At 41.7% G+C, this 24560-nt stretch overlaps 4 protein-coding genes across 5 annotated transcripts in view; 1 reads left to right on the forward strand and 3 right to left on the reverse strand.

Moving 5' to 3' along the window:
- The window catches only part of zgc:153039 (uncharacterized protein LOC767698 homolog), a 60534-nt gene extending 55170 nt beyond the window's left edge, over window positions 1–5364 (reverse strand). For both annotated transcript variants that reach the window (XM_053873700.1, XM_053873701.1), the window contains exons 1-6: window positions 4872–5364; window positions 1675–1809; window positions 1222–1359; window positions 785–1093; window positions 364–471; window positions 170–281 (exon numbers count right to left, since the gene is read on the reverse strand). In XM_053873700.1, coding sequence (XP_053729675.1) covers window positions 170–281; window positions 364–471; window positions 785–1093; window positions 1222–1359; window positions 1675–1809; window positions 4872–5091 — 1022 coding nt within the window. In that variant the 5' untranslated portion in view covers window positions 5092–5364. The remainder of the gene's footprint in view (window positions 1–169; window positions 282–363; window positions 472–784; window positions 1094–1221; window positions 1360–1674; window positions 1810–4871) is intronic.
- Window positions 5365–6009: 645 nt separating this feature from the next.
- On the reverse strand, window positions 6010–9863 carry LOC128764113 (histone H3.3A). Its single transcript, XM_053873573.1, has 4 exons — window positions 9724–9863; window positions 8529–8672; window positions 8256–8409; window positions 6010–7108 (listed from the first exon to the last, which is right to left on the reverse strand). The coding sequence occupies exons 2-4, from the start codon at window positions 8654–8656 to the stop codon at window positions 6980–6982; spliced, it is 411 nt and encodes a 136-aa protein (XP_053729548.1). The 5' UTR covers window positions 8657–8672; window positions 9724–9863; the 3' UTR covers window positions 6010–6979.
- Window positions 9864–10646: 783 nt separating this feature from the next.
- On the reverse strand, window positions 10647–13058 carry LOC128764112 (histone H3.3A). The gene is made up of 4 exons (XM_053873572.1): window positions 12902–13058; window positions 11836–11979; window positions 11603–11756; window positions 10647–11515 (listed from the first exon to the last, which is right to left on the reverse strand). The coding sequence occupies exons 2-4, from the start codon at window positions 11961–11963 to the stop codon at window positions 11387–11389; spliced, it is 411 nt and encodes a 136-aa protein (XP_053729547.1). The 5' UTR covers window positions 11964–11979; window positions 12902–13058; the 3' UTR covers window positions 10647–11386.
- Window positions 13059–13978: 920 nt separating this feature from the next.
- On the forward strand, window positions 13979–22889 carry nop53 (NOP53 ribosome biogenesis factor). The gene is made up of 12 exons (XM_053873571.1): window positions 13979–14330; window positions 14530–14606; window positions 16074–16170; window positions 17117–17319; window positions 17638–17693; window positions 17771–17866; window positions 19903–20004; window positions 20094–20261; window positions 21723–21898; window positions 22100–22166; window positions 22460–22536; window positions 22648–22889. The coding sequence occupies exons 1-12, from the start codon at window positions 14125–14127 to the stop codon at window positions 22706–22708; spliced, it is 1386 nt and encodes a 461-aa protein (XP_053729546.1). The 5' UTR covers window positions 13979–14124; the 3' UTR covers window positions 22709–22889.
- Window positions 22890–24560: the final 1671 nt, after the last annotated feature.

Below are 24560 nucleotides of genomic sequence, written 5' to 3' on the forward strand. Positions count from 1 at the left end.
ATTTGACATTCTCGGTGGCTCAAAGAACGGTGAACTTTTATCACAACTCTTTCAAATTAAGAGCTCATTTTAGGAGGTTTGTTTGCAACAGTTAACATGATTTGTCTCTAAGACACATGCAATAGAGAGCAAAAGATGAAGAACATTTTGGGAAGTGAACTTCACTGACCGGTCACATGAACATGCCACCAGCAGGCTGAGCAGGTTGTAGATGATGAAGGTGAAAATTACGGCAGTGATGGTGCCACGAGGGATAGAGTAGCTGGGGTTTTTCAGGTCACCTGGTGGAGAGTCAAGTCTCAACTTAGTCTCTGTGCAGGGAATGATGCGGCACACCAACTTTGACACCCAGGTGTAACATACCTGACATGTTGGAGCCAGCCATGATGCCAGTGCAGCCGTTGAACATTACAGCGAAAACTGTGGCGAAGGTCATCGTGTTGCCTGTTGTGTAGTCCAGAGTGTAGTTTGCTATGGGACCAACAAGAGAAGAGAGAGGTGTGTGGTTTAATTCACTTGACCTTGAAAACACAGGTATGAATTGTTCAATTTAGCCAGCGGTTTTATTTAGTTACAAATATGGGGTGAAATGAATTTACGAAACCATGGATATAACTTCACAGTATAATTTACAATGTAAAAACGAAGTTAGATGTTAAGCTTTTGATAAATGACTCACGGATTCAACACAATACAAATAAAGAAAAGGTCTCAACAAGTAGAGCCAGCTACACTCCAGTATTCATAACTATAGAAGCAGAGGCAGCAGCATTCATCCTCTCACCCCAGAGATTTCCTAGCAGCGTCTCTAGCTTGAAACCAGTAAAGTTCCCAGACGTGGGGCCTGTTGCGTTTGTCGGGTTGGCGATTACAGAACTTGGGAGAGGAATGGTGCGAGGACCGACAGCGAAGAAACTGATGAAGACTGTGCCGAGTACAAACATCACCACCAGGAAGATGAGGAAGCTGGCCTTGGCGTAGATGTGAGCACCGACCAGACACACCAGCAGACACAGCAGGGCGATGCCGGTGGCATACAAGACTGTCCACCAGTACCCTGAAGGCAGAACCTGGTAGGAAGAGGCTATTCCATCTGAGGAAGGACAAGATGACAGAAAGGAAAAATTGAGAGTTTTACTTTCTCAGTAAGACGCTTCTTTCTTCCAGCTCTGAAGGTCACACTTAATAACTCCATTTGGGGTAAACCAAAAATAAACTTACCTTCCGGTACTCCAAATGTGGCCACAACCGCCTCCACAAGACCCAGTACATAAAGGGCACAGCCACACACATTGGCCAGGAAGAACATGAGGCCAATACTGCCACCAAACTCTGGACCTAACGCTCGACTGATCATGTCTGCGTCCGATTAAGGAAACATCACATGATAAATTGGATGAATGTAGGATAACAGATAAGAAAAGACAATAATAATGATAGCAATCATATTAAAATTGAAGTTTAATACACTCATTTATTTTGGATCAAATAGCTTATGAATAGCTTATTTTAAATTTGAAACCAGAAAAATTCTGTTTGTTATTACAAAATGATTTACTCATTTTACACTGCTTATTTTTTGGCCGACCACTATTTCCAAATCTTGGTCCTCTATTAGATTATACAAATGATAGACAACAGAAAGTAGATCAGCAGTGTATGAGCAGAGGATACAGTAGGCTCCACCAGCATCCAGGGCCCCATTAGTGGATATGGCACAGACTGATAGGACCGTCATGCTTATGATGAAGTAAGCCACGAGGAACATGGCGATACCCTGGTACAGACCCGACTGGCCTACCAGAAAACCTGGGGGAAAAAAAAAACAGTCAATGATACAAAATTAGATCAGTTAACAGAAGAATTCAAGCCAGTGGAATCCATCAGCACACTTGAGTTTGGGTGGAAAACTTGGCATCCATTGAGAAACTTTTGACATTAATAAGCAGTTAGTGACCAGAAAAAGAACTTTGAAGTAAATGAAATCATTCTCACTGAAGGCATCACTTCGATCTCTTGGTAAAAAACATTTGGAACTGCATGTCGAGCGCTGGCATGCAAGCCTGGTACAAAGGTTTAGTGTCATTTGCAAGAATGGATGAATTCCAGTAGATGCAGGTCGATCATTAATGGTGGAAGTCGCTGAGTTCAGAGAGCCTATTTAGCTTTTGCTTCATATTGTTAGGTGACACGTGGCAAGGTGCGTGAGTTTTCATGCAGGTATATGTGGAAAACTGCATATCAGAATATGGTTCTCTCCATGATCACGACAGAAATTCATTCAGTCAACTTCAACTTCAAGTCAAGGATTGTTCAGTAAGGAAAACCAAGGTGGAACAAAGAGCTCGTAGTAGAAGTGCTGGGCACAGAAGCTGTTTTTATTTTATTTTATTCTCAGTGTAATAAAAACACTTCAAATTTTGCACAAGAGACTCTGCCACCGACTCAAACTTTTTGCTGTCCATACAGCGATGCACATGTACAAATCCTAGGACGTCATTTATTTTCACTTCTAAATAATCGCTAGTGTACTTTGCCACTGCATTGACATATCGAATGAAAAGATAAGGGACTATCTTGTTTTCTGACAACACAACCTTTCACTCCTCATATTTGAGTACTAAATCAGTATCTTTGAGACATCACCAGATGTGGAGACAGCTCACACAAATAAATTACTTCCACTTCTCTTTTACACTGAAAAAGCCACTTTACTTTCACTGAGTGCATTAGTCTTTCAACTGTTTACCATGTAAACTTGAATTGAATGATCTGATACAATGTTACTCAGCGACATGAAGAACAGGAAATAACCCAGTCAAGAAACTGACTCATTACTCATGACCATAAAATATGTACTAAGTCCTTGATATCCTCAGGACACAAGAATCAGTGTGTGGTAAGATCAGCTCTAAGGTTTAATAATTACCATTTACACATGCCAGGCAACTGTGAAGTGACATGACCGGCGATCTAAAACAGCATGATGATTTGTTATTGCTCCTCCAAGAATTCAAGACAGTGTTTTTTTTTGTTAACACTGTCTTGAATTGGTTAGTTAACAATGTTGTGTGAGTACAACAAGGAATATTTTGCCTTAAATACATGACGCAAAATCTTTTCTTTGCAACTATTTCAACAGCTCCAGAGGTTCCTTTTTAACACCGGTCCCTCACAAGCAGATGCAATACTGCAGATCCCAGTATATAAGTCTAACTCGTCCAACCTCCTTTTGAGAAACGCAACACTTTATTGGCTCTCGCACAATGGTGCATAACATCAGTGAAGAATGGAGAAATAAGGAAATTAGACTTGGAGTATTTCAGCATTCTCAGTCGAACTGAATGGTAACTTTTGGCCAGAAAGTTACCAATCAGAAAGTCAACAATATCCACCATCAGATAACAAGGCAATGTCCAGTGGTGTTCCTCAAGGATCAACTCTTAGACCATGATAAAATACTTTTTTTAAGTAAATAATCTATAGGTGAAATCGCCAAAAGTGTTTTATTATTATTATTATATTTAAGATGACTTTTTTGTTTGTTTTTATTTTCCTTAGGTGACAGAAAATAATACAGAATGAATCACAGACCATGAAGCGCTCATACATGATGTTTATTTCCACAACAACAATTACCACTTACACAAATGTACAGTACCTACGGCAAATATCCAACCCATCCATGATCCACACTATCTTCAAATTCAAGTTTCAATCATGTTAATGTCTAAAATCGCACTTACAATACAACCATCTCCACTCCAACCTAGGTTGGCCAACTGGTCTGGTCTTCTGGAATGAATGATCAGATTTCAACAGGAACAAAGAGTGAGACTTGAACCATAGTAGAAATCAACTTCACTTCTTACTTCTTGATGGATCAATTACATTTTAATATATTATTATTACCATTTATTTAAAAAAACCCTCGCTCAAATAGTCTCATTTCTTTTGCGCAATAGTTCATCTTTTGTATTTTCCTACCATTGGGTTTATAAACTGAAATCGGTCATCACTTTTGCTTGACCCTATTGATGGTTTCTTTGGCTCACACAGCACAACTGCTGCTCATTTTCCTAATCTACATGTTTTTCTCTTTTATAAATATCATCATGTATATATATCCTTTCAGTACAAGGGATAAAATCAAACCGAAATGTACTGCTGATGACTGATGACCTGACCCCAGAAGACTACTCCAAGTGCCCATGTGAGTCTGTGCATGTGTAAGAATGTATTGTGTGTGGAGCAGTAGCAGCTGATGCCTCACGAGACTGAAGTGGGGGGCTATAGTCGGAGTAAAAATTCAAATTGTTGGGACTTTAGGATGAGTATATGAGCACAAGTATCACAGTAAGTGATAGAAGAAGTGTGTGCTGCGGATGCATGGGAACTTTTCCACGCTTTGAAAGCAGAGGTTTGCATGCTTTTACTGAGAGGAACATCACATTTTCACACATCACAACTCAATTTCACGGAAAAATATGCCTCACTTTCAAACACTGCAACAGACACAACAGCAGTGTCACAGACAAGCATGTATTTGTTAGACTGGGGTTTTGATGTTTCCTCTGAAACAACCACGTTGGCTGAAATGGGCATGGTGAAGTATAAAAAGGTTATAACTCAAACATAAATCATTTACTAGCTCTAATTCATAACACAATACATTTCACTGACATTAGGACATGAATGTTATGAACTCAAACTAATGAAGATGTACAAACTGAGGACAAACCTTGAATAAAAAGTGAGACGAATGGTTGAAGCTATGAGCCAGTGAACTAACAGATATAGTTACTATAGAAATGTTACGATGGTTTGCGTTAGCTCTCACGCTGCAGTGATGGTTTAAGGGTCCAACTCACCTATTCTCAGGAACACAACCACGCTGAGCATCGACAGGAGAGTCGGAATGACCACCCCAAAGAAGGTAGAGAGTTTCTTGGGCTGCCCATGTTGGCTCCATCTCTGCCTGGGACTGCCCGGGAGCTCCACTAAGGTTTGGCCGGTCGAAGGCTGCTGCAGCTCGGAGTCATGGACGCTGGCGGACAGACGGTAGTGCAGAAGAGGAGTCCGCTCTGACATGATGAAACCTGCCTGAAAACTTCATGCGCTGCTCTGGTCACCCGGCCCGGTCGGTTTCTCGAAAGGTGCCCGTATATCGCTCATGAATTTCATGTACACGAAGCTCCCTGAATAGGAAGCCGTGGTTTAGCCAACTAGCTGCAGATCATTGGAGGAGTATTTCAATGATTTGTCTGGTGAAACAAGTCGATAATAGTCCGTCATATACCCGACAAAATTGGCAAATCTCTGCGGACCACAAATTTTCTGGCTACTTTATCGTAATCTGCTGTTCAAATATCATGTGATGACAAGCAGACAAAACAAACCTGGTGTAAAACCACTTCCGATAATCTTCTGTCAGAATAAAACACATAATTAACACTGAACTAATTAGTGTGGAACCAGACACCTGAAAACTTACATTTGTTGTTTGCCGAATTAAGAGCTCAAAATTATTACATTTTTGACCGGTTTTCCTTTTGTAATTATTTTATTGAAGATATGCTGTATTTTTTTCTACTTCCGGTAACAGCCGAATTAACTCTGGTGCCATTGACAGCTCGCAACTCCAGTTTTCAGCGACTCTTTCCAGCCTGTTGCCTCTGACCATGTGATCGAATTGTTTCGACCAATCGCAGCGGTTTGCGATCCCTTTTCTCCTGTTGTACCTTGCAGTCTGAGATTTTCAAGCGTTCATATTTTTGAAGCGTTACTTATTTGTCAGTCAAAAACATGTAATCATGTCACTTGTATAATTTGCGTGCCAAAATGAGTTTTTATAGTTGTTCTAATAATTTCCCCATAACTTCTTTGTAAACTGTTTCTCAGTGTCTGTGTAATTCTTGATTTATGATTTTTATGGCAATTGATATATTTATTTTCTCTTAACTCTCTTTTCTGAATAAAAGGAGATAATCCAGTGACACAAAGAATAAATTATTTTTGACACTCATTTATTACCAGTTTGTAAGACAACTCTTGAAATTACAAATAGTTAATTTGAAGTTTCCCCAATGGCAAAACAAAAATGAAAATATGCAACAAACAAAATTAATTTACGGATGGAATCAACCTGAGAAACGGTACACATATGATGCGCTTATCTTGAAAACAGTGACAAGTAGGGACATGTCATCACTTATAATTCTTCTGATTCTGATTCCAAAAACCCCACAAAACGATTTTTCCCATAGAAAAACAAACTTTGGTGCCAAAACATTCCATCATAACAGAAAATGCATTTGTGGTGATCTGTCTAGGACAATTTTCACCCCCTTTCCCCTGGCCGTGAGATCCACATGTGAGCAAAGACGGAGGAGAGATGCAGGTTGTGATCAAGACTGATGGTCTGAAATGTGATGCTGATTGTTGTTGTTCAGATAAAACACGGATGGAGACACACGGGAACAGACTCTGGCCTCACAAACAGACAAGTGCAGGACACACGTCTGTCAGTTGAGGCTGGTAGAGGGCAGACGGTGGCAGAAGAGGATCATTTAGCACCTTATCTGTAGAGAAAAATATCCCTACAGACAAACATCCTTCCTCTTCTCCCATTTGTCTTCCCTTATTTTGCACTGTTCGAGTCTGCTGCTGTTCTTTGATTCCTCAACCAGTGTCTCACCAGCTACGAAGAATCTGGTTTCAGACAGGAGACAGTGCAAAATAAGGGTTGTGTGTACTTCAGAAAATCTCTTCACCAAAAAGTTGGTGCATGCACCGAAGCGTAGTACCCTAGAGGTCTGCTAAGAAAAACACCACTATACAGTTTATTGGTAATATAATCAGTTTTCCTACAACTACTAACACAAGAGGGAGGGGTAAGGAGAGTATTGGGACGGAGAGACAAATATTTGCAGGACGCTGAGAGGGACAGAAGGAAGGAATAAGGAATAAAAAAAATCATTTAAGCACGTTCCCCGCGAATACGGCGTGCCAGCTGGATGTCTTTGGGCATGATGGTGACACGCTTGGCATGGATGGCGCACAGGTTGGTGTCCTCAAACAGCCCCACCAGGTATGCCTCACTTGCTTCCTGCAGGAAGACATAAGACTTTTAACACACAATTTTTTCTGTCTTCATTGGAACTAGGGAAATTCAACTATGTACCGTATATCGCTACACAAAAGACAGCAAAGAAGCACTTTGGGTGGTCAAGATAACTTGATAAAGTAGGACCATTGATTGGCTCGAAACATCCAAAATAATGTGATGGAAATTTCAAGGGTTACACGAAATAAGTTACTTTTTTTTTTCACATTTAAGTTTCTCAGATCATAATATTGTCTTGAGATGATATGAATTAGTTCCAGTTCCAGTTTAGCAGTGTGTAGCTAAAGGCGTTTAGAAACCCCGTGTGATTTTGAATAAAGCAGAGGTGTCCAAACTGTTCCACAAAGGGCCGCAGTTGATGTTGGTTTTCCTTCCAACCAATCAAGTGTAACCAATGCGGCGTCAGCTGAACCAACCAACACCAGACTATCAAACAATTTAATTGAAAAAGAAAAACACATCATATGTTGACTAATCGTGAAGGTAGTCGGTGACTGGTCGACTATCAAAATAGTTACTAGTTGCAGGCCTACACTTGGAACTATTCATCCAAGAATTTTGCTGGTGCTAGGGATTCTCCGATCAGGTATGACGCTGCCGATCACAGATAGTGTTCACCGATCCCAATCAATTTGTAGTCAAAATGTAGTTATGATGAGTGAAATATATTTAAAAAAATATATATACACATTGACTTTGATGTGAGAGCACTGTCAGGTGGAGCTCTTGTGAGGCTGTATTGTTTGTTAGTGTTTGATTGTGCACAGCTCACCGCCAGTGTGAAGGGGCAGGTGATCGGTCTTTGTGATTGGCATTGAGAGGCAGGGATTCCCATACACGGATCACAGACTTTTTCACAGAAATTGACTGATAGGTGGCAGATCTTTGCTAGTCAGTGAGAGTCAACTATGTGGCTATGGAGCAGTTGCTTTCTGAAAAACAGATCACCACCAACTGACAAAACTTCCTTGAGTTAAGATGTTCAGTCAACTATAGTGATTTTTATTGACAACTGTTATTCAAGACGTGTCATGCGAAAAAAAAAACAAAAAAAACATTGACTTTAGCTCACCAGAGGAATTTATCTCTTTCTGATCACAGATGTGAAAATATATTTAGGCAAACAAACCTGCAGAGCTCCAATGGCAGCGCTCTGGAAACGGAGGTCGGTCTTGAAGTCCTGAGCGATTTCTCTCACCAGGCGCTGGAAGGGCAGCTTGCGGATCAGCAGCTCAGTGGATTTCTGGTAACGACGGATCTCACGCAGAGCCACAGTCCCAGGCCTTAACAAAGAGAGGACAGAATAGACGGTTAGATCATCATTAACAACTAAGAAAGAGAATACACATTAGTTGTTAATTAGTCATCCATAAAATTCTAATGCTTCTTCATTAAAACTCACCTGTAACGATGGGGCTTCTTCACACCTCCTGTGGAGGGGGCGCTCTTGCGAGCTGCCTTTGTGGCCAGCTGCTTACGAGGTGCTTTACCTCCAGTAGACTTCCGGGCAGTCTGCTTTGTACGAGCCATTACTGCTACAAATTACCTGAAAAAAATAGATTCATGATCCATCATCATCCAAGTCATGGTTAGAGTTAAAGGCTGCCATTTTTTCTCTTCCCTTTTCTATCTTTTCCTATCAAGACAATCACATTTGTGACACTGAAACCAGCGAGATGACATGGATAAAACAATGACACAACTGGACAGGAGGAGGTCTTAAAATAAATAATATATAAAATACACAATAAAATTTAAAGCCGCAGGCAAAATAAAAACCCTTAGAAAAAGGCATGTATGTGCAATAGACCATCTGAGTTCAGTTGTCTCCCTTGTACTGTATTAACTGAATACAAACTTCAACGTGTCTTCAATCATCTGAATCGTAAACGACTGACTTTTTTTGGGCAAGAATTGCTTACATTATTTAGGTTACAGTTCTGTTGTAAATATACAAAGGAGGCGATGACTCATCATTGTGAAATCGTAATACGGGCCATGGACACAGTGACTAAAAGCACTCTCGGTAGTAAACAAAACTTCCTTCTACTCCAATTGACGACACAATTTAAGAGAAGATAAACGATGACGCGGTTAGACACCACAAGCAGGTTACTAAAAATATAACAAGTACACCAATCGTGAGCGGTTGGTGTGGGCGGGGCTAAGAACTCCCGCCCACCGCCGTTCACTGCCATTCTGCCGTGATGGCGGCGTTTTGATGCGCAAACAGAAAGAAGACTAGAAGCGGAAGAGTCGCACGTAAACAACTTCGAATTAAAGGGAAACGTGGGATCCATTTGACTAACCGATATCGGAATAAGACAGAGAACACCTGAGGGATTTAAAAGATATACATAGTTTGGCTGAACGTCGAGTCTCCAGCGCTCAGCACCGAGGTGAACCGACGCATCTCGTCGAACAGCAGCTTCTCAGTTGGAGCAGAGAGCAGCATATCCCCGCCGCGCTACGGCTCTCAGAAACATCAAAATAAAAGGCAGTCATCTCTCTTAAACGACGCCAATATATACTAGTAAGGGACAATATATTTTCAAAAGTTATTCAAGACCTAGAATATGTCGTTTTCTGAATCTTACCTGGGAGAAAAGTAAGTAGAAGTGGTGGGAACTGTTTCGCTTGTCTGTTATTTTCTTCCTATCCACAATGGAAAGCAGCGTCCAGCGGGAAAATGGCGGACACGTCAATCATGTGTCCCACAATGCAACAGTGGTCAGAACAATTTTGGTGGCTTTGTTTTGTTTAGGTTAGATGTAGGTTTTCTCCTCTGAAACTATTTAGTAATGCGTTTTTGTGGTATCTAATAACACAGACTTTATCATTGCTTGTTATGGTTGTTCTCACACTCCTTGCATGGATTGATTGTGTTATGTTTCTTCCATAAGGGATATGCCTGCTCTTGTTATGACATGTCTTTAGTTTGATAGAAACTCCTGTTTTTTGTTGTCAACGTGTAAATAAACAGGTTCATGAACTTATGGCCCCACTTGAAGTTGATGTCTGCAAATGTGTTGTGAAACTAATAGGAAAAAATGAAATCCCATTTACACAAAAGAAATAAGTGGATTAAAAATAATTCATAGCGGAAAAACCTTCTAAAATATTTTCTAAACATGTCACATGACGCAACAAACAAACTGTCTCCTTTGTGGGAATAAAGGCAATGTAATCATAAAGGTATCTGGAGACAGTTGAGTATTACCAGTAGGAACCGGACTCAGCAAACACCAGCGCATCAAGATGAGCCCATATACCTGTGACATATCTGCAACACTGAGTTTAGTTTGCCATTCCTTTCTTCTTTCTCCTGATACTCTTTGACCAGCCAGTGTTTTTTTAAGATTCATAATAATCATAATTTTGTTTTTCTGTTAATTTTGTATAAAAAGCTGATGATTTCAGATGACAATTTACATGGTCACGCATTGGAGCCGGGGTCATGAGGATTGAGGGTTCACGAGTATGATCACAAGCCTTTTTACATTAAATAAAATGCATGCACTTTAACCACAAGAATCTGTTTATTGTGTTTGTGAATTTTGAAGTACAAATATTTTTGTTGAAAAATGACCAGGAATACAAATCAAATACACAGTAGAAAACAAATTAGGTTATCATATCAACCTGAGAGGAACGAAAAAGTTTAATAAAAAAAATAATTGGGACATAATAATGTGTCTGAACACCCCAAAAACAAAGCATAATCAACATAGGTCTGCTACATATATGCCGCTTGTAATTGGTGAAATCATGCAGTGTCGAAATACATTGACATTTAAATCGATAACCAGAAATGAACCTTTGTCCTGTTGTAATGTGAAAGATTACATTGTTGTATAGAAAAGAAAACCACCAATTCATTTAATTGATAAAGAGACCCATAATATCGATGCATGTGTCCGCCTGAAGATGAAAATGTCTATGCCTCAATGCTATTTTCTATGCTCACGTTAGATCACATATATCTTGGCTTGCAAAAACACCTTATCTATCGAAATACCAAGGCATTGTTAGCTAGGTGTAAAGAGTGAAGCTGTGATTTAAACGTTTCAACCATACATGAAGATACCTCTACAGAGATTCAGCAACTAATAGCACCAAAGAAGACGTAATCACGCATTTACGGTAATCACAATCATGATATATAGATATATATAGAAGCTCAAAACAAACTACTAACTAAGTTTAGAGGAAGGAAAAAGCGATGAGTGGTCAGGGTGACCTTGAGTTGTGAGAAAACATTTAAGCACGTTCTCCGCGGATACGACGTGCCAGCTGGATGTCTTTGGGCATGATGGTGACACGCTTGGCATGGATGGCGCACAGGTTGGTGTCCTCAAACAGCCCCACCAGGTAAGCCTCGCTGGCTTCCTGCAGAAAAAAATAAACATTTCTCAATGTCAGATATGTCATTGCATAATGAATGCAAATATTCGTGTCATTATTTGGCAGACAGACCTGCAGAGCTCCAATGGCAGCGCTCTGGAAACGGAGGTCGGTCTTGAAGTCCTGAGCGATTTCTCTCACCAGGCGCTGGAAGGGCAGCTTGCGGATCAGCAGCTCAGTGGATTTCTGGTAACGACGGATCTCACGCAGAGCCACGGTCCCAGGCCTAGAAGTGAACCAGACAGGCATCAAACAATATGGAAGTTGAATTCCTCACAATCCAGCAAGAACCACTTAAAGCTCACCTGTAGCGATGAGGCTTTTTCACTCCCCCGGTGGAAGGGGCGCTCTTGCGGGCAGCCTTTGTGGCCAGCTGCTTGCGAGGAGCTTTACCTCCAGTGGATTTACGGGCAGTCTGCTTGGTACGGGCCATTGCTGATGGAGATTATCTGAGGGCAAATCAGAGTTGTTGTTTAAAAATGTATGTAAAACATTAAATGTTGTGTGTGTGCATATATATATATATATATATATATATATATATTATATATATTCTATTATACTACTGAAATATATAGGTTAAAATTATACCAAGGGCATTTAAATGTAATCATTCCTTTTGGGCAAATTGACTTTTCAGATCGTGTTTCAGCAGGATATCCGACCGTCTTATGCAATATCGAGGCAATGAAAGGCCGGGGTATGTCCAATCATATAAAGACATCATTCCGAACGCACCAATCGTCTTCTGAATGTGAATGATTAGGGTGGGTTAATGGAACCATTTGAGCCAATCATCATAAGACGTCAGCGTAACTAACCCCGCCTCTCGCAAGCTGAGCTTGGGTGAGTTTGTTTCATCACACAGCACGTCCCCGCCTCGCAACATCCTTCTTTTTCAAGCGAGAATGAGCTATTTTTAAGGAAAAGTGAGCCACTCCGCCCCACCGGCCGCCACCAGCCAAAGAAACAAACGCATCTGCAGATGATGGCTGGCTGTTGGCGAGGAGAACGTAAACGGGATAGGAAAATCGTTGAAGCAGACGAAGGGGGTTTTTTGAAAAGCCGTCGAATAGTGAAAAAACCGCGGAGTGGAAGTGAAATATGCTTCTCGAAGATGATACCAAACATGTCAGTGGAACTATTTTTGCCAGGACTTGGTCGGATGGTCCTTCAAATGAGTAGTATTTTCGAGTGAAGTCGGACCTGCTCGACCAGCTCGCTGCCTTTTCGCTCCGCGAGCGGGCTGATAATGGACTCAGCAGCGATGCGTTTTCTTTTTTATCGAATTTCAACGAAAAACACCTGCATCTAGCACGGAACACAACATTTCAAGATAGTTTGAAGATTTACAAAAGTGATGACACCTACCTTCAACAACTTGCTGACAGATAGAAGAAGATATTTTAGGGTATATTCTGGGTGTTCTAAGCGTCGTTCTCTCTATAAAATGAAGGCAGGAGAAAAAAAAGAAAGAACATAGGAAAGCAAGAGGACACGTTTCCCATGATGCACCTGGACAAACATGCTACACACACATGCTGATATATAATAAACAATAAATCATCAGAATCAACTTTTAACGAAAACCTTTTAATAACATTTATTTTTCTTGCTTAATGTCTTTGTTACTGTATACTTAAAAAAGCAAACTATGTCCCCTGAAAAGGACAAATTGATCAATATTAAGGGTAACAATGTAACAAAAAACAACATAGTATTGAGGTTTTTAGTATGTATAAGATTATACATGCAATCTTAAAATAACAAAAACAAATTTGTCTAAAAACTGTTAAGTGTGGGGCTATGGTTGTTTTCTTTCCTTTGCTTTTCCTCCTGGAGTACAATTGTATTTTAAGTGCGTCACAAACTACTTGATGAGATGTCGCTTATAATTAAGAACATATTGACATATCTGTCCTGTGACAATGTTTGGCTTTGCCTGTAGATGGAGCCAAGCAAATCCAAATATGCTGAAAACCCGACTTCATTTTTTTTAAATGACGAACATTATAGTTAATTCTTATATAGTTATAATTTGTTTTTCAAATCAATGAACTGACTTCGTTTCAAATGCCAGAACACTTTATACACAACAACTTCCACAAGTTGCTATCATCAAAATCACTGAATTACGTGGTTTTTCAAATCAACGTTCTAATTATTGTATCAAAATTAATAATAAAATCCCAAATACCTGAAATAAAGCGGGAATAAAAAAAATATATCACATTGTTTATTTTGGTTAGTGTGTGTATACGGAAATGCGGGTAAGAAATGTGTACGATAACAACAAAGAAAAAGTTTAACAAACTGCACAATAGTATGTATTGTGGGGGCTCATGTTGTACTAACGTGTGATAATGTAATATATCAGAACAAAAGCGACATTATATCAATATTTTACGATATACCCTTCGTCGCGTTCGAATGTCCTATTTTCGTTGGCAAATGTATTGAACAGACATATGAATAAATAAATAGAAACAGTAACGGAATATGGTTGACAGATGAATATAATTTTACAGCGTTTCATGTGGAAGACGTTTGCGCACTATATAGTCACGTGATTTTGCCGACGTCACTCTTTCAACATGGCGGCTGCCAGGAAGGCAAAACGCGTGGCTGCCTTGCAGCCAGGGTTTTTAAATTTAAATTCTTCGACAGATGCTTCACAAGAGTTCAGTAGTAGAAGGAGACGTGTGAACAGGAATAAGAAGAAGAACTGGAACAAGCATATTGACGTCAATGATGTTGAAGACTTTTTAGAAGACGTCAGGAATCAAGAAAGGAAAACGGGGTAAGCTAACGTGATAGCATGAAAGCACACATTGAAAACTTTTCACTGGAAAGTTACTCGCTGGTGGAGCGTTGACTTCATTTCGGTCTGTACGTATGGATTGTATCAGTTGCAATGACGATGAAATGGCAAAACAGCGGTGTTATCTACTGGCTTTATGTTTCCCATATTAGGTTTGAGTTTTTTTTCTCTATTTCAGTGGTGTCCTCTCAGAACAAGCCGACGACCATTTGTTCTTTTTGGATATCGGAAAACCACCGACCGCAAAGCCGAAAGGTATGCATTGAAATGGTCGCTTCTCTCCTACGATGAGATGACTTTAACACCCTTAGAGCTGAGGTATGCCCAGACCGTGTGAAGGAAAAAAAATATTGATTGCACTGCAAGAACTGTGGAAATGAAGTCCTGTCTGCTGTACACACACACACACACACAGACACACACACAGGTGTGGGCTATTAGATTTCTTATACTGGTGCTCTTGAAAAGGGCTGCCAAACTAGAAGACTGAAAAGTAGGACTTGATTAAAGATTACCTTTCTTCACCCACAATGGGACGGTGGAAATGGATTGGACTGAACGTTTCAAACGTCTACATGAGTAGTTTTATCATCTCGGTCTCGCCTCAGAAGGTTGTGATAAATAATACGCATACTGTTTTCTGCGTGTAAGCTCTTCCTTGGCAGTGTTTTCACATCCTGTTTATTTTTTTCTCTGTAATACGAAATCAGAATAGAGTTTATTGCCATGGTCAGTGGGGCTTCCACCAACTTGGAAAGTGCTTTGAAATGAAGTGCTGTTAATAAATAAATAAAATAAAATAACCCACAAACAACAAAGGCTGATCACAAAATTAACAGTCTGACAGCCGAGGGGAAGCAGGTGTTCCTGTGACGGGAGGTTCTGGTCTGGATGGACCGTAGCCTCCTGCCCGAGGGAAGAGGAACAAACAGTCCATGTCCAGGTTGAGAAGTGTCGGCTCTGATCCGACCTGCACGTCTCTGGGTCCTGGAGACATACAGGTCCTGAAGAGGTGGCAGGCTGCAACCAATCACCTTCTCAGCAGAACGTACGATGCGCTGCAGTCTGCTCTTGTCTCTGGAGGTGGAGCTGTTGTACCAGACAGTGATGGAGGATGCGAGGATGGACTGGATGATGGCTGTGTAGAACTCCACCAGCAACTTCGTCAGCAGTCGTAGTTTTCGTAGCTGCCTCAGGGAGAACATTCTCTGCTGGGCCTTCCTGATGAGTCTACAATGGAAATGGGTAAACCAGCCAACATGAGAGGGAATGGAGAAGCTGTTACTGTCCTGAAGTCTATGACCATCTCCACTGTCTTCTGGGCTTTGAGCTCCAAGTTGTTGTGGCTGCACCAGGACACCAGCCACTCCACCTCCCTCCTGTAAGCCGACTCATCTCCATCTGAGATGAGCCGAGGCTGGAGGTGCAGCAGTTGATGTAGAGGGAGAAGGGCTGAGGAGACCCCATGTTGAGGGTCAGAGTGTCGGAGACAGTCGTCCCCAGCCGCACACACTGACTCTGTCTGGTCAGGAAGTCTGTTATCCATCTGCAGAGGGAGTCAGGCATGTTGAGCTGGCAAAGATTGTCTTCAAGCAGAGCTGGGAGAATCGTGTTAAAGGCTGAAGTCACCATCATCATGAAATCACCATGCTTTTCCTTTCAAAAGGACAATCTTTAATGTGTAATTCTAATTACCAATTGTTTTCTCTTTTTCATCCATAGTTGACCCTGTTGATGAGAAGGGCCGAAAAGGAAAATCACGTCCTCTGAGGATAGACTTGATCCTGCAGCATGACTCCCTCATCCCACCACCCAAAGAGTGAGTGCATTGTGTTTATTTTACCTTAACTTTGTTAGTTTTATTGCATTTCCTGTGAGGTGACTCTCAGGGACTTTTCACACTGTGGATTTTGTCCCGAAACAAAGTGTGTTTGGCTCCAAAGTCTGGCTTGTGAACACAAGCGATCCAGATTTTGGCTCCGGACTTGATCCCACCTGAAGAGCTTCATCTTGTCTTGGGAAGCTCTTTGCGGGGGGTGAGCTTCTCGCCTCAGGCGACTCTGTTAGATGCCGGAAACTATATGTACAGTGCAATGCATGCATGATGAGAACAGTGAGAAGGAAGATGCAGATTTTTCTGAGGTTACTGAACATTTCCAGACTATTAATTGATCATTGTTGATGTCTGGATCAATATCTTCACTCGTTAAAATCTTCTTGATAGTCGGTAATCTCCCTCACTTTGTTATTGTTAGAGCAGCATGGTTAAATCAAGAGGGTATGTCTCATGCGGTTTGTTTTGCTATTTTATTTTTTGGCTGTGAAAAGCTACATTCTGTTACAGCTGTGGCGGAGGTCAGTAATCAGTTATGTCCAATGTCTGAGGTGACAATGAGAAATAAGTTTGGGGTCGAGACCCCAGTGTTGCGCAGTGTTGATGTCTGACTTCCTTGAGACGTGCTTCGTCGTAGGCTACAAACCAGCTATATTGTGCTGAGCGCTGCCAGCTGTGAAGAAAAAAAAACAGAAGCTGTCATTGCTGCATGTGAGCAAAGACAAAAACCACTGTTGTCCAGTGATGATCTCATCCTTGCGCTCCCAGCATTTCCTTCATGGGAATGTGAAGATAACACAAGAGGAGCTCAGGAAACTGTTGTGTGAACAGTTCCTGGGATCTGAGGATGTAAACATATCCCATGAAATGAAACGCTTCCTCATAAGTATTGCCATCTACTGAAGTCACAGTGTATCATTTGTTCTTACAGCGTGTGTTCTTACCAACAACCAAACGCCAAGAAACTTCGCAGAATTGCTCAGAGGGCAGAGCAGCTGGCCGCCAAAGGCAAGGTTCCTCGTCGACAGAAGCTGCTTCTGAAAAGACTGCAAGTTGAGCCAAAAAGCCACACCACAGCAACGGAGGCCAACAACAACCCCAACAGAGACTATTATGACATTTGGGGTCAAGAAGGTGAGTACTGTAGTGGTGGTGCCAACATGCTTTAAGAGTAATATAATGCATTAATAATAATTCTATGATTTATTTCACCAAATTTTTTCGAGATGTATTTTGGCATTAATATAAATAAAGGCAAGTACCTTGACTTATTACTCTGATAATGGGGAGTTGACGAGGTAATATAAAAAGAACTCTGACTGGTCGATACACTCGAACAGGCAAAAAACAGATTGTCGCCCACTGTGCTGCATTAAGGAGCTGTGTGTTAAAGGGGCTTTTTTAAAAAGTAAGATTTCATGAGCTTCAACCTGTATTATCTTTCTGAAACAGTTAAAGAGACGGCTGATCCTTGGTACCTAGAACAAACACGCAAGAGACTCATAAAGGTAAAATCTGCTGAATTCTTCCACCCAGTTCTCTCTTGTGGACTTTCACTGATCCAGTTCTTTGCTTTTATTCCCAGCGCCCACAGAGGTTAAACAAGAAGCCGTCTGTGCTCCCTGCTGTTGAGGTGATCGCTCCAGGTGGTTCATACAATCCAGACTTCCTGTCCCATCAGGTAATGTATCAATCTGCTCTCTGGAATATAGTCATGACTTGACATTTGTCATGTCTTGGACTTGAGCCTGGATAAGTCTTGTCTTTTCAATTGAAGGTCAATTCTGCCAGTAACCTTTATTTCTCTCAAATATGAGGCCATGCGAAGTCTGAGTACATGCATACATTCTGTAGCTGCTGAAGTGGCATGATCTTATTCCTCCTCGCAACTTTTCCCACCTCTTTGTCCTCTACTGTATTTCATGTTAAGTCACGTTGCTTATCTGTTTCTTAGGTGAGGGATGCTAATTCTTGGGCAAAAAGCAAGAATAAAATGTCAATGGTCTAAGTAAATGCGGCACATGGCTATCATACAAAATAATTAAAACCAGAAATTCACCCAGTTTATGTGCTTGTATTACCCAAGCACGTGTGAGTACCATCCAACAACATATCTCAATATCGAGATGATATAGGACAGCCAAGATGAGTTGACGCTGCACTGTCCACTCTCATCTGCCTTTCAGACCTTGACACACATGTGCAGTAGCTGTGATAAAGGTCTGTCATGTCAGAGGATCTAACCTGTCCTTGAAGTCACAGGCTTATAAGAGTCCCTCTTGAATGTAACCAGTGTTTTAAAGACAAAGGAATTCTTCAGTAAATTAGGAAGGGGACAACACTTATATAGTTTGTTTGCGCATGTGTCAGCCCTCCGGGAGTGCTTCATTGAAGTCACCAGCTCTGTGCTGCTCCTCCTCTCACATACACAGAGCGATCAAATCTGGTCAACAGCGCAACTTGGAATGAACCTGATGTTCCTCTAACTTGACCACAAACCCGCTACTGCATGGCCACTCTCAAAACACTAGTTGTGAAGTGTTTCACTGATGGAAGTAATTTGTTGCACCGCTTTGCTTCACCGCCATTTTTGCATAGTGCAACCTGCACAACACCTCACTCTAATTTAAAAAAAGTCTCCATTATGAGCACTTTTTTGGCTGCCAAGTCAGTTGCATGTGCAGACTCCACACTGACAGGCTCTGCACTCAAGTTCATGTCGCTGCGCACCTTCCCAGGAGGTTGTCGATCAACAGAAAACTTGGAAGATTTGTAGTTGGCTGGTTGCAACTGCACAACTGCCTCAACTATACACTATAGGACGAGCCGGGGAAGCCATATCGTGTAACATTTGTTAACAGGAGCCATCATTTTAGGGGGTAAACTTGATAATGCAGTACAATATCATGTGCATGAAAACCAAGTCTATTGCTGCGGAATCTGTTAGACTTTCAGTTAAATTTCACAGTCCAACAACACAGGGAATGAGCGCCTTCCTTAAACCTTCGTATTAAGCATGTCACAACTGCAGCAGCAGGTCCTAAAATTAATGTGTTAAATATTGATATTGCCGATTTTTAGATATCAAGACAATGTCGCATCAAGTGTTGCGATGTTGCAGCAAAAAATATTGATGCGCTATATTCTCAAACCCCTCATGGCTGTCTCTTTGGCTTTTGTAAAGGGAGTCACCATTGCAGCTCTCACTTAGGGTCTGATGGACTTGTAAATGAAATCGTGCATCTACAAGTACGTGGATGCGATAATGATGACTGATGCTAGTTTTAAGTTTTCAACACTAGGTTTATTTACCTGAAGAATGCAGAGGTAAGACCTGGTCTGTGTTCAGATGATTGATTTTATTTGAACCAGTTAAGTGCAGCTGGAATTTGGTCAGTACCAATAGAATTGGAGTCAATTCAGTATGCATGCCTGGATGATAGTATAGTGTCCCCTGCGTGTCATTCGAGCTTTAAAAATCTGGCCAAACTTGGTGCTAATTGTGATTTCATGTTTGCCTGTCCGGTGATGATCTCATCCTTGCGCTCCCAGTATTTCCTTCATGGCAATGTGAAGACAAACTGAAAGGAGCTCAGGAGACTGTTGTGTGAACAGTTTCCTGGGATCTGAGGATGTATAGATGTCTGCTTGGTCATTGTTAACAAACAAGCGCATGCTTTAGCACAATGTCTAGACCTCCTGTGATTGTGTCACCAGGCTCTGCTGCAAGAAGCCCATGATGTGGAGGTGAAGAAGAAAAAAGTGGAAGACAAAATTGAGAGGCAGCTGCAGTTCAACAAACAAGATCAAGCAACAGAGGTAAAGAGTGCGTCTCCCAGCTCTGTAGACCAGTTCAAATGCAAGTTAAGGTGGTTGTCTCTTTTAATCTTCATGCTTTTTGTGTACAGGTATCGAACTTCAAGGAAGTAGTGCAAGGACTAATAGAGGAGAGTGGGGAAGAAGATGAAGGCCCTCCTCATGATGGGGAGGATGAGGATGTGGCTGGGGGAGCTATTTCTCTCGCCGAAAAGAAGACAGAGAGACAGAGGAAGAAGGAAAAGGCTGAAAAAATCAAGGTAAGAGTTCCAAGATGAAGTTTTGAAGCTAAGGAAGACTGTGTCTTGTGCAGTATGATATTGAGAGACCGGTCTGAAAATTATGAAACTTTATTTTTTATTATGGTTTTATGTGCCAACAATTGTTGCAGTATTCTCGCAATGTGCTCCAGTATACAAAATGTACTTCAACACACTGAAATTATTTAACAGTTTTATTTAGCAAAAACATCCAGGTGTTTAGAACAACACAAATGATGCAAACAAATAAATCACATTAATAGTCTAATAGTGTTTACCTACGTCCAATTAAGGTATTGCTGGTTTGCAAACAAAATGAATGAATGGTCAAGAATAACACTCAAATGTAAACACAGCTGTAGTGCAGGTGTCTGCTTTGGAAATGGCCATTTCTGGTTGTTGTAAAGGAGCAGCTCCCAGCATCACCCGGCCTGTCCATCATAATAAAGGGAAAACAAATGCGTTATCATTTATTACTAGTGAGTCTGATAATTTTGCTTAGCCTAATGAGTATGACGACAAAATAGTACATCACCTGACATTTTATCGAGCAGGTGTTAAATATAATAATCACTTCAGCACTTAATTTCTGCTGGCTATGCCTCAATTGACACAGTGAATGTAATTGTATTCCAAATATTTACCCACAACTCTGTTCTAAGATTTTTATCATACTGACTCACACACCACACATACTGTAGAGGTAACACATCATGCTGCTTTTTCAGAGACCTGCAGATACTACTGGCTCACTGCACTAAATGAGAAATGTGAGGTTACTTTTAAATACTGTCCTTTGTTGCAGAAATAGTTGGTTTGAGAAACCGTGACATTTTCATAGTAATCTTATTCACACTCGCTGTGTAGCTGTGTGTGGTGGTCACGGAGATGACTCACTGCATTCAAGGAGGAAACACTTCAGTTTTCCTTCTGCGCCTCAATCAATCAGACTTCAGAGTTGTCCTTAAAGGGAAAAAAAGCAATTACTCAAAGAGTCGAAAGTCGACACCAGCTCTGAGGCAGTCTGGTCGTTCATGACCGTGGCTTCAAACATGTTTTTAGTACATGAAATGCTCAGTAATTACAGTAGTTATGACAGACTTTTGACTAGTTTTGGATTCATTCATGGCCATTGAGTTTCCATTTTTGTATCTTCAGGTATGGATCCTGTCCGTGATCAACACGATTTAAAAAGTTTGGCGTTTCACATTATAAACGTGTGAACTACTCTTTTATCACGTGTGTTATTGATCACCATGAAGTGATTTTAATGCAGCTTACCAAGTTACTGCAATAGAAAAGCACTTGCGTTCGGTTCTGAAACACCGCTTGACATCATTGTTGTAAAAGTTATTCGACCAAAGCTCTGTTACTGAAAGCCGCTGAATTTCAAACTTGTCTATTCAGAGAAGGAACAGAGAGATGTTGGAACTATAAGTGCTCCGTAATCTCTCTCCTCAGGAGCAGCGGCGGCTTGCCGAGAAACGCCAGACATTGCAGCGACAGCAGCTCTTCCAACTGCGTTCCATCAAATCCTCCCTCAAATTGCTGGAGCAGAGAGCCAGGATGAGGCAGAAACGGCGCAAGGAGAAGATGGCAGCTCTTAAAGCTCAGCCCAGACGCCTCGGCAAACTCAAGTACGCACTTTTCTACCTCCATGACTGTAATGAAAGTCGACAGTTCCACGCGTGCTCGATAGACCTGACAATGGAGTTAAAAGGTTGTTTCTGTTGGACACCATGTGTAATTGCTGCTAAAGTTTGCTAAACTCAAGCACAAGGATGTTGTTCTTACCAGGAGGTATTAGTGCCTTTATCCTTTACCTCTTAATTTTCCAGGTATCAGGCGCCAGACATGGAGGTCCAGTTGAGTGATGAGCTCGCTGGTTCCCTGCGGCAACTCAAGGTATGTTGCAGTGCTGCTCTTTCTTCAACTCGGACGGAGCGCATTCATTCACCAGGAATCAGTTAATTTCCCCCTGGCTTGTCATAACCCTGGATTTATCCTGTTTAATACTGCAATGACCCACTTCAGTACTCTGTGATAAATACTTATTTTATGTGATTATCTGTAGGACATTTTGTCTCCTTCCATTCGTCTCCCTAAAACACCAAAGTCGCCATGTAATTTGTTTGGGGAATTGTGTATTGAGTGCCATTGTCTTTGCTGTAAATCCCTGCAATGTCTTATCATTACAGCCAGAGGGCAGTGTTCTCAAGGACCGCTTCAAGAGTCTACAAAAGAGGAACTTGATAGAACCCAGAGAAAGAGCCAAGTAAGGATCTCGGCACTTATGTAACATCTCATCTGAGGGTCCGGGGGACATGAGGTTCTTGAGACTGAATCATGTCCAGAGCTCTGACCGGCTGCTTCTGCTCTCTTCCAGGTTCAAGAGGCGACACAAGCTGAAGTATGTGGAGAAGCGGGCTTTTAGGGATGTGTCCTAACGTCTCGGCCGGACCACAGAGAGATGGACGCCTTTCAGACCACAAGTGCATCCTGTTGGATCAATACTCATGTTGACTGTTGCAAACCCCTCTGGCATTTCTGACTTGACACCCCTCAATTGTGTAAAGTGATGTTTCAATAATATAAACGCTAAAGTGCTGAGTAGCCATGTGGTCTTTCTCCTCTGGTGTATTTTTTTAACAGATCATTCTCTCAGCAGGGCCCAGGTGCTGTGTGTCTGTCTGTTATGTAACATGAGGTTTATAGTAAACAGCCTGGGGGTGAAGTGTCAGTGTGACGCTGCGTACTGATGATAAATCAGGAAAGATTCCCGGCTGAAAGGAGGACGAGGCGGCGTGTCTGGTGCACTGATGATCAGGTGCTGAAGCCTCAGCAGTTCAACGCTCGTGAAAATGGAAACAAGTGCCGTTAACAGCCGTGCAGTTTTTGCATCCCGGACGACCAGCCGAGGAAGATGAATATGATTGTTTCCTGATGAATAAACGCAAACAGATGGGATTTAGGAAGTTGGCATGTGATAATTGATTCCAACCCGCTGGCTTAAAAGCGTAATTGCCTTCACTGCCCTTCTGGTGCAAATACACATACTCCGTCCAATAGTGCCTGGAGCGACTCCAAAGCCTCTTATCAGTTAATCACTGTGAAAATGTAATCTTTTACCTTTCACACAAGCCCACCGCCCCACCCGCCCTGCTGGAGTGCACTATAGGAGACCAACCCGTCTGTGGGGGACTTACTGGCACCTCAGAGGACCTCGTAATCGTTCCTACGATTTCCTATTGAAATGCTGGGATTGCTGTTGACTGTGTTTTGGAAGTGCACGAAGAGGGGAGTTAAGATGAGTAGGATGATTTGAAAACTAGCTCTATCAGTTGCGCCCGTTCTTTGTTCAGACTGAAGTGGTGGATTGAGCCAGCATTGTTCAAGGGTGTTTCCCCTCACCAGCACGGATGGTAAAACCCCCCAGTTAGTATGAACGGAGTAAAATATAAAAGCTGCTCATGCCATAAATCTTAGTTTTGTATCCAAAAGTGTGATGACTGATGGCAATGATCAAGTTAATAAACACAAATGTGGTCCAAACTGACAGTAATTCAGGTAAACGCGTTCAGAGGGAACGGCACATTCAGGCTTCACAGCGGCTCCTCCGCCTCATGGGGATTGCTGTCCGTCAGATAAATAAGCGCTTCCGTGTGTGAGTGCTTGCCAGGCCCGAACAGACTGCAGCCAAATTGTTTGTTTTCTCCCTCATTTTGCCTTCCTCCCTTCACGTGAGGGAGCAGGGTGCCAGATTGTCTTTGGGTGGATTGGATTATTGTGTAGTCGCTCATTACCTACCTCACAATAGATTACTTCTGTGGCGCAGGACGCCAGTGGGGAAACTCGCACACTGAGTGGAGAGTGAATGATGTCGATCCCAATTTTGGTTTCTCCGAAGTGACAGCACAGTGTCCCCCTGACTGTTTGCCCTCCTGACTATCTGGCTCAAAGGGACTCTTGTTGCACCTATTTTTATCAGTGGCTTTGTTTACAAATGCAGCAGAACTCCCACATTAATAAGTAAGATCAACGTGTCTCAGACATGTTGCCTACATTTACTGACAGCCTCTTGTTTATTACAGCTGGTGTTGGATTTCACCTCAAGGCACCTTCCCTCTCTCTCCAACCAGGTGCAATCATATCATTTCATTTAGCGATCATTGGCGTTCTGGCTCCATTCATGCTCACTTAACTGAACTGAAATGAATTGTTTCTCTCCCAGGAAGGCAGTCAATATTGTGAGGACATGATGGCGAAGCAAAGATGTAATTTAAGAGGAGAAATATTCAA

This window comes from Synchiropus splendidus, chromosome 8 (assembly GCF_027744825.2).
Source record: "Synchiropus splendidus isolate RoL2022-P1 chromosome 8, RoL_Sspl_1.0, whole genome shotgun sequence".
NCBI lineage: Eukaryota > Metazoa > Chordata > Actinopteri > Syngnathiformes > Callionymidae > Synchiropus > Synchiropus splendidus.

Excerpts from the sequence above, each read along its gene's own strand:
- nop53 (XM_053873571.1), top strand. The coding sequence starts at position 14,125 with ATGGCGGCTGCCAGGAAGGCAAAACGCGTGGCTGCCTTGCAGCCAGGG. Across the intron at positions 14,607-16,073 it reads ACCGACCGCAAAGCCGAAAG|TTGACCCTGTTGATGAGAAG; the intron begins GTATGCATTGAA and ends TTTCATCCATAG. Across the intron at positions 17,320-17,637 it reads TGACATTTGGGGTCAAGAAG|TTAAAGAGACGGCTGATCCT; the intron begins GTGAGTACTGTA and ends TTTCTGAAACAG.
- LOC128764112 (XM_053873572.1), bottom strand. The coding sequence starts at position 11,963 with ATGGCCCGTACCAAGCAGACTGCCCGTAAATCCACTGGAGGTAAAGCT. Across the intron at positions 11,757-11,835 it reads AAAAAGCCTCATCGCTACAG|GCCTGGGACCGTGGCTCTGC; the intron begins GTGAGCTTTAAG and ends GTTCACTTCTAG. Across the intron at positions 11,516-11,602 it reads CTGCCATTGGAGCTCTGCAG|GAAGCCAGCGAGGCTTACCT; the intron begins GTCTGTCTGCCA and ends TTTTTTCTGCAG.
- LOC128764113 (XM_053873573.1), bottom strand. The coding sequence starts at position 8,656 with ATGGCTCGTACAAAGCAGACTGCCCGGAAGTCTACTGGAGGTAAAGCA. Across the intron at positions 8,410-8,528 it reads AAGAAGCCCCATCGTTACAG|GCCTGGGACTGTGGCTCTGC; the intron begins GTGAGTTTTAAT and ends CTCTTTGTTAAG. Across the intron at positions 7,109-8,255 it reads CTGCCATTGGAGCTCTGCAG|GAAGCAAGTGAGGCATACCT; the intron begins GTTTGTTTGCCT and ends GTCTTCCTGCAG.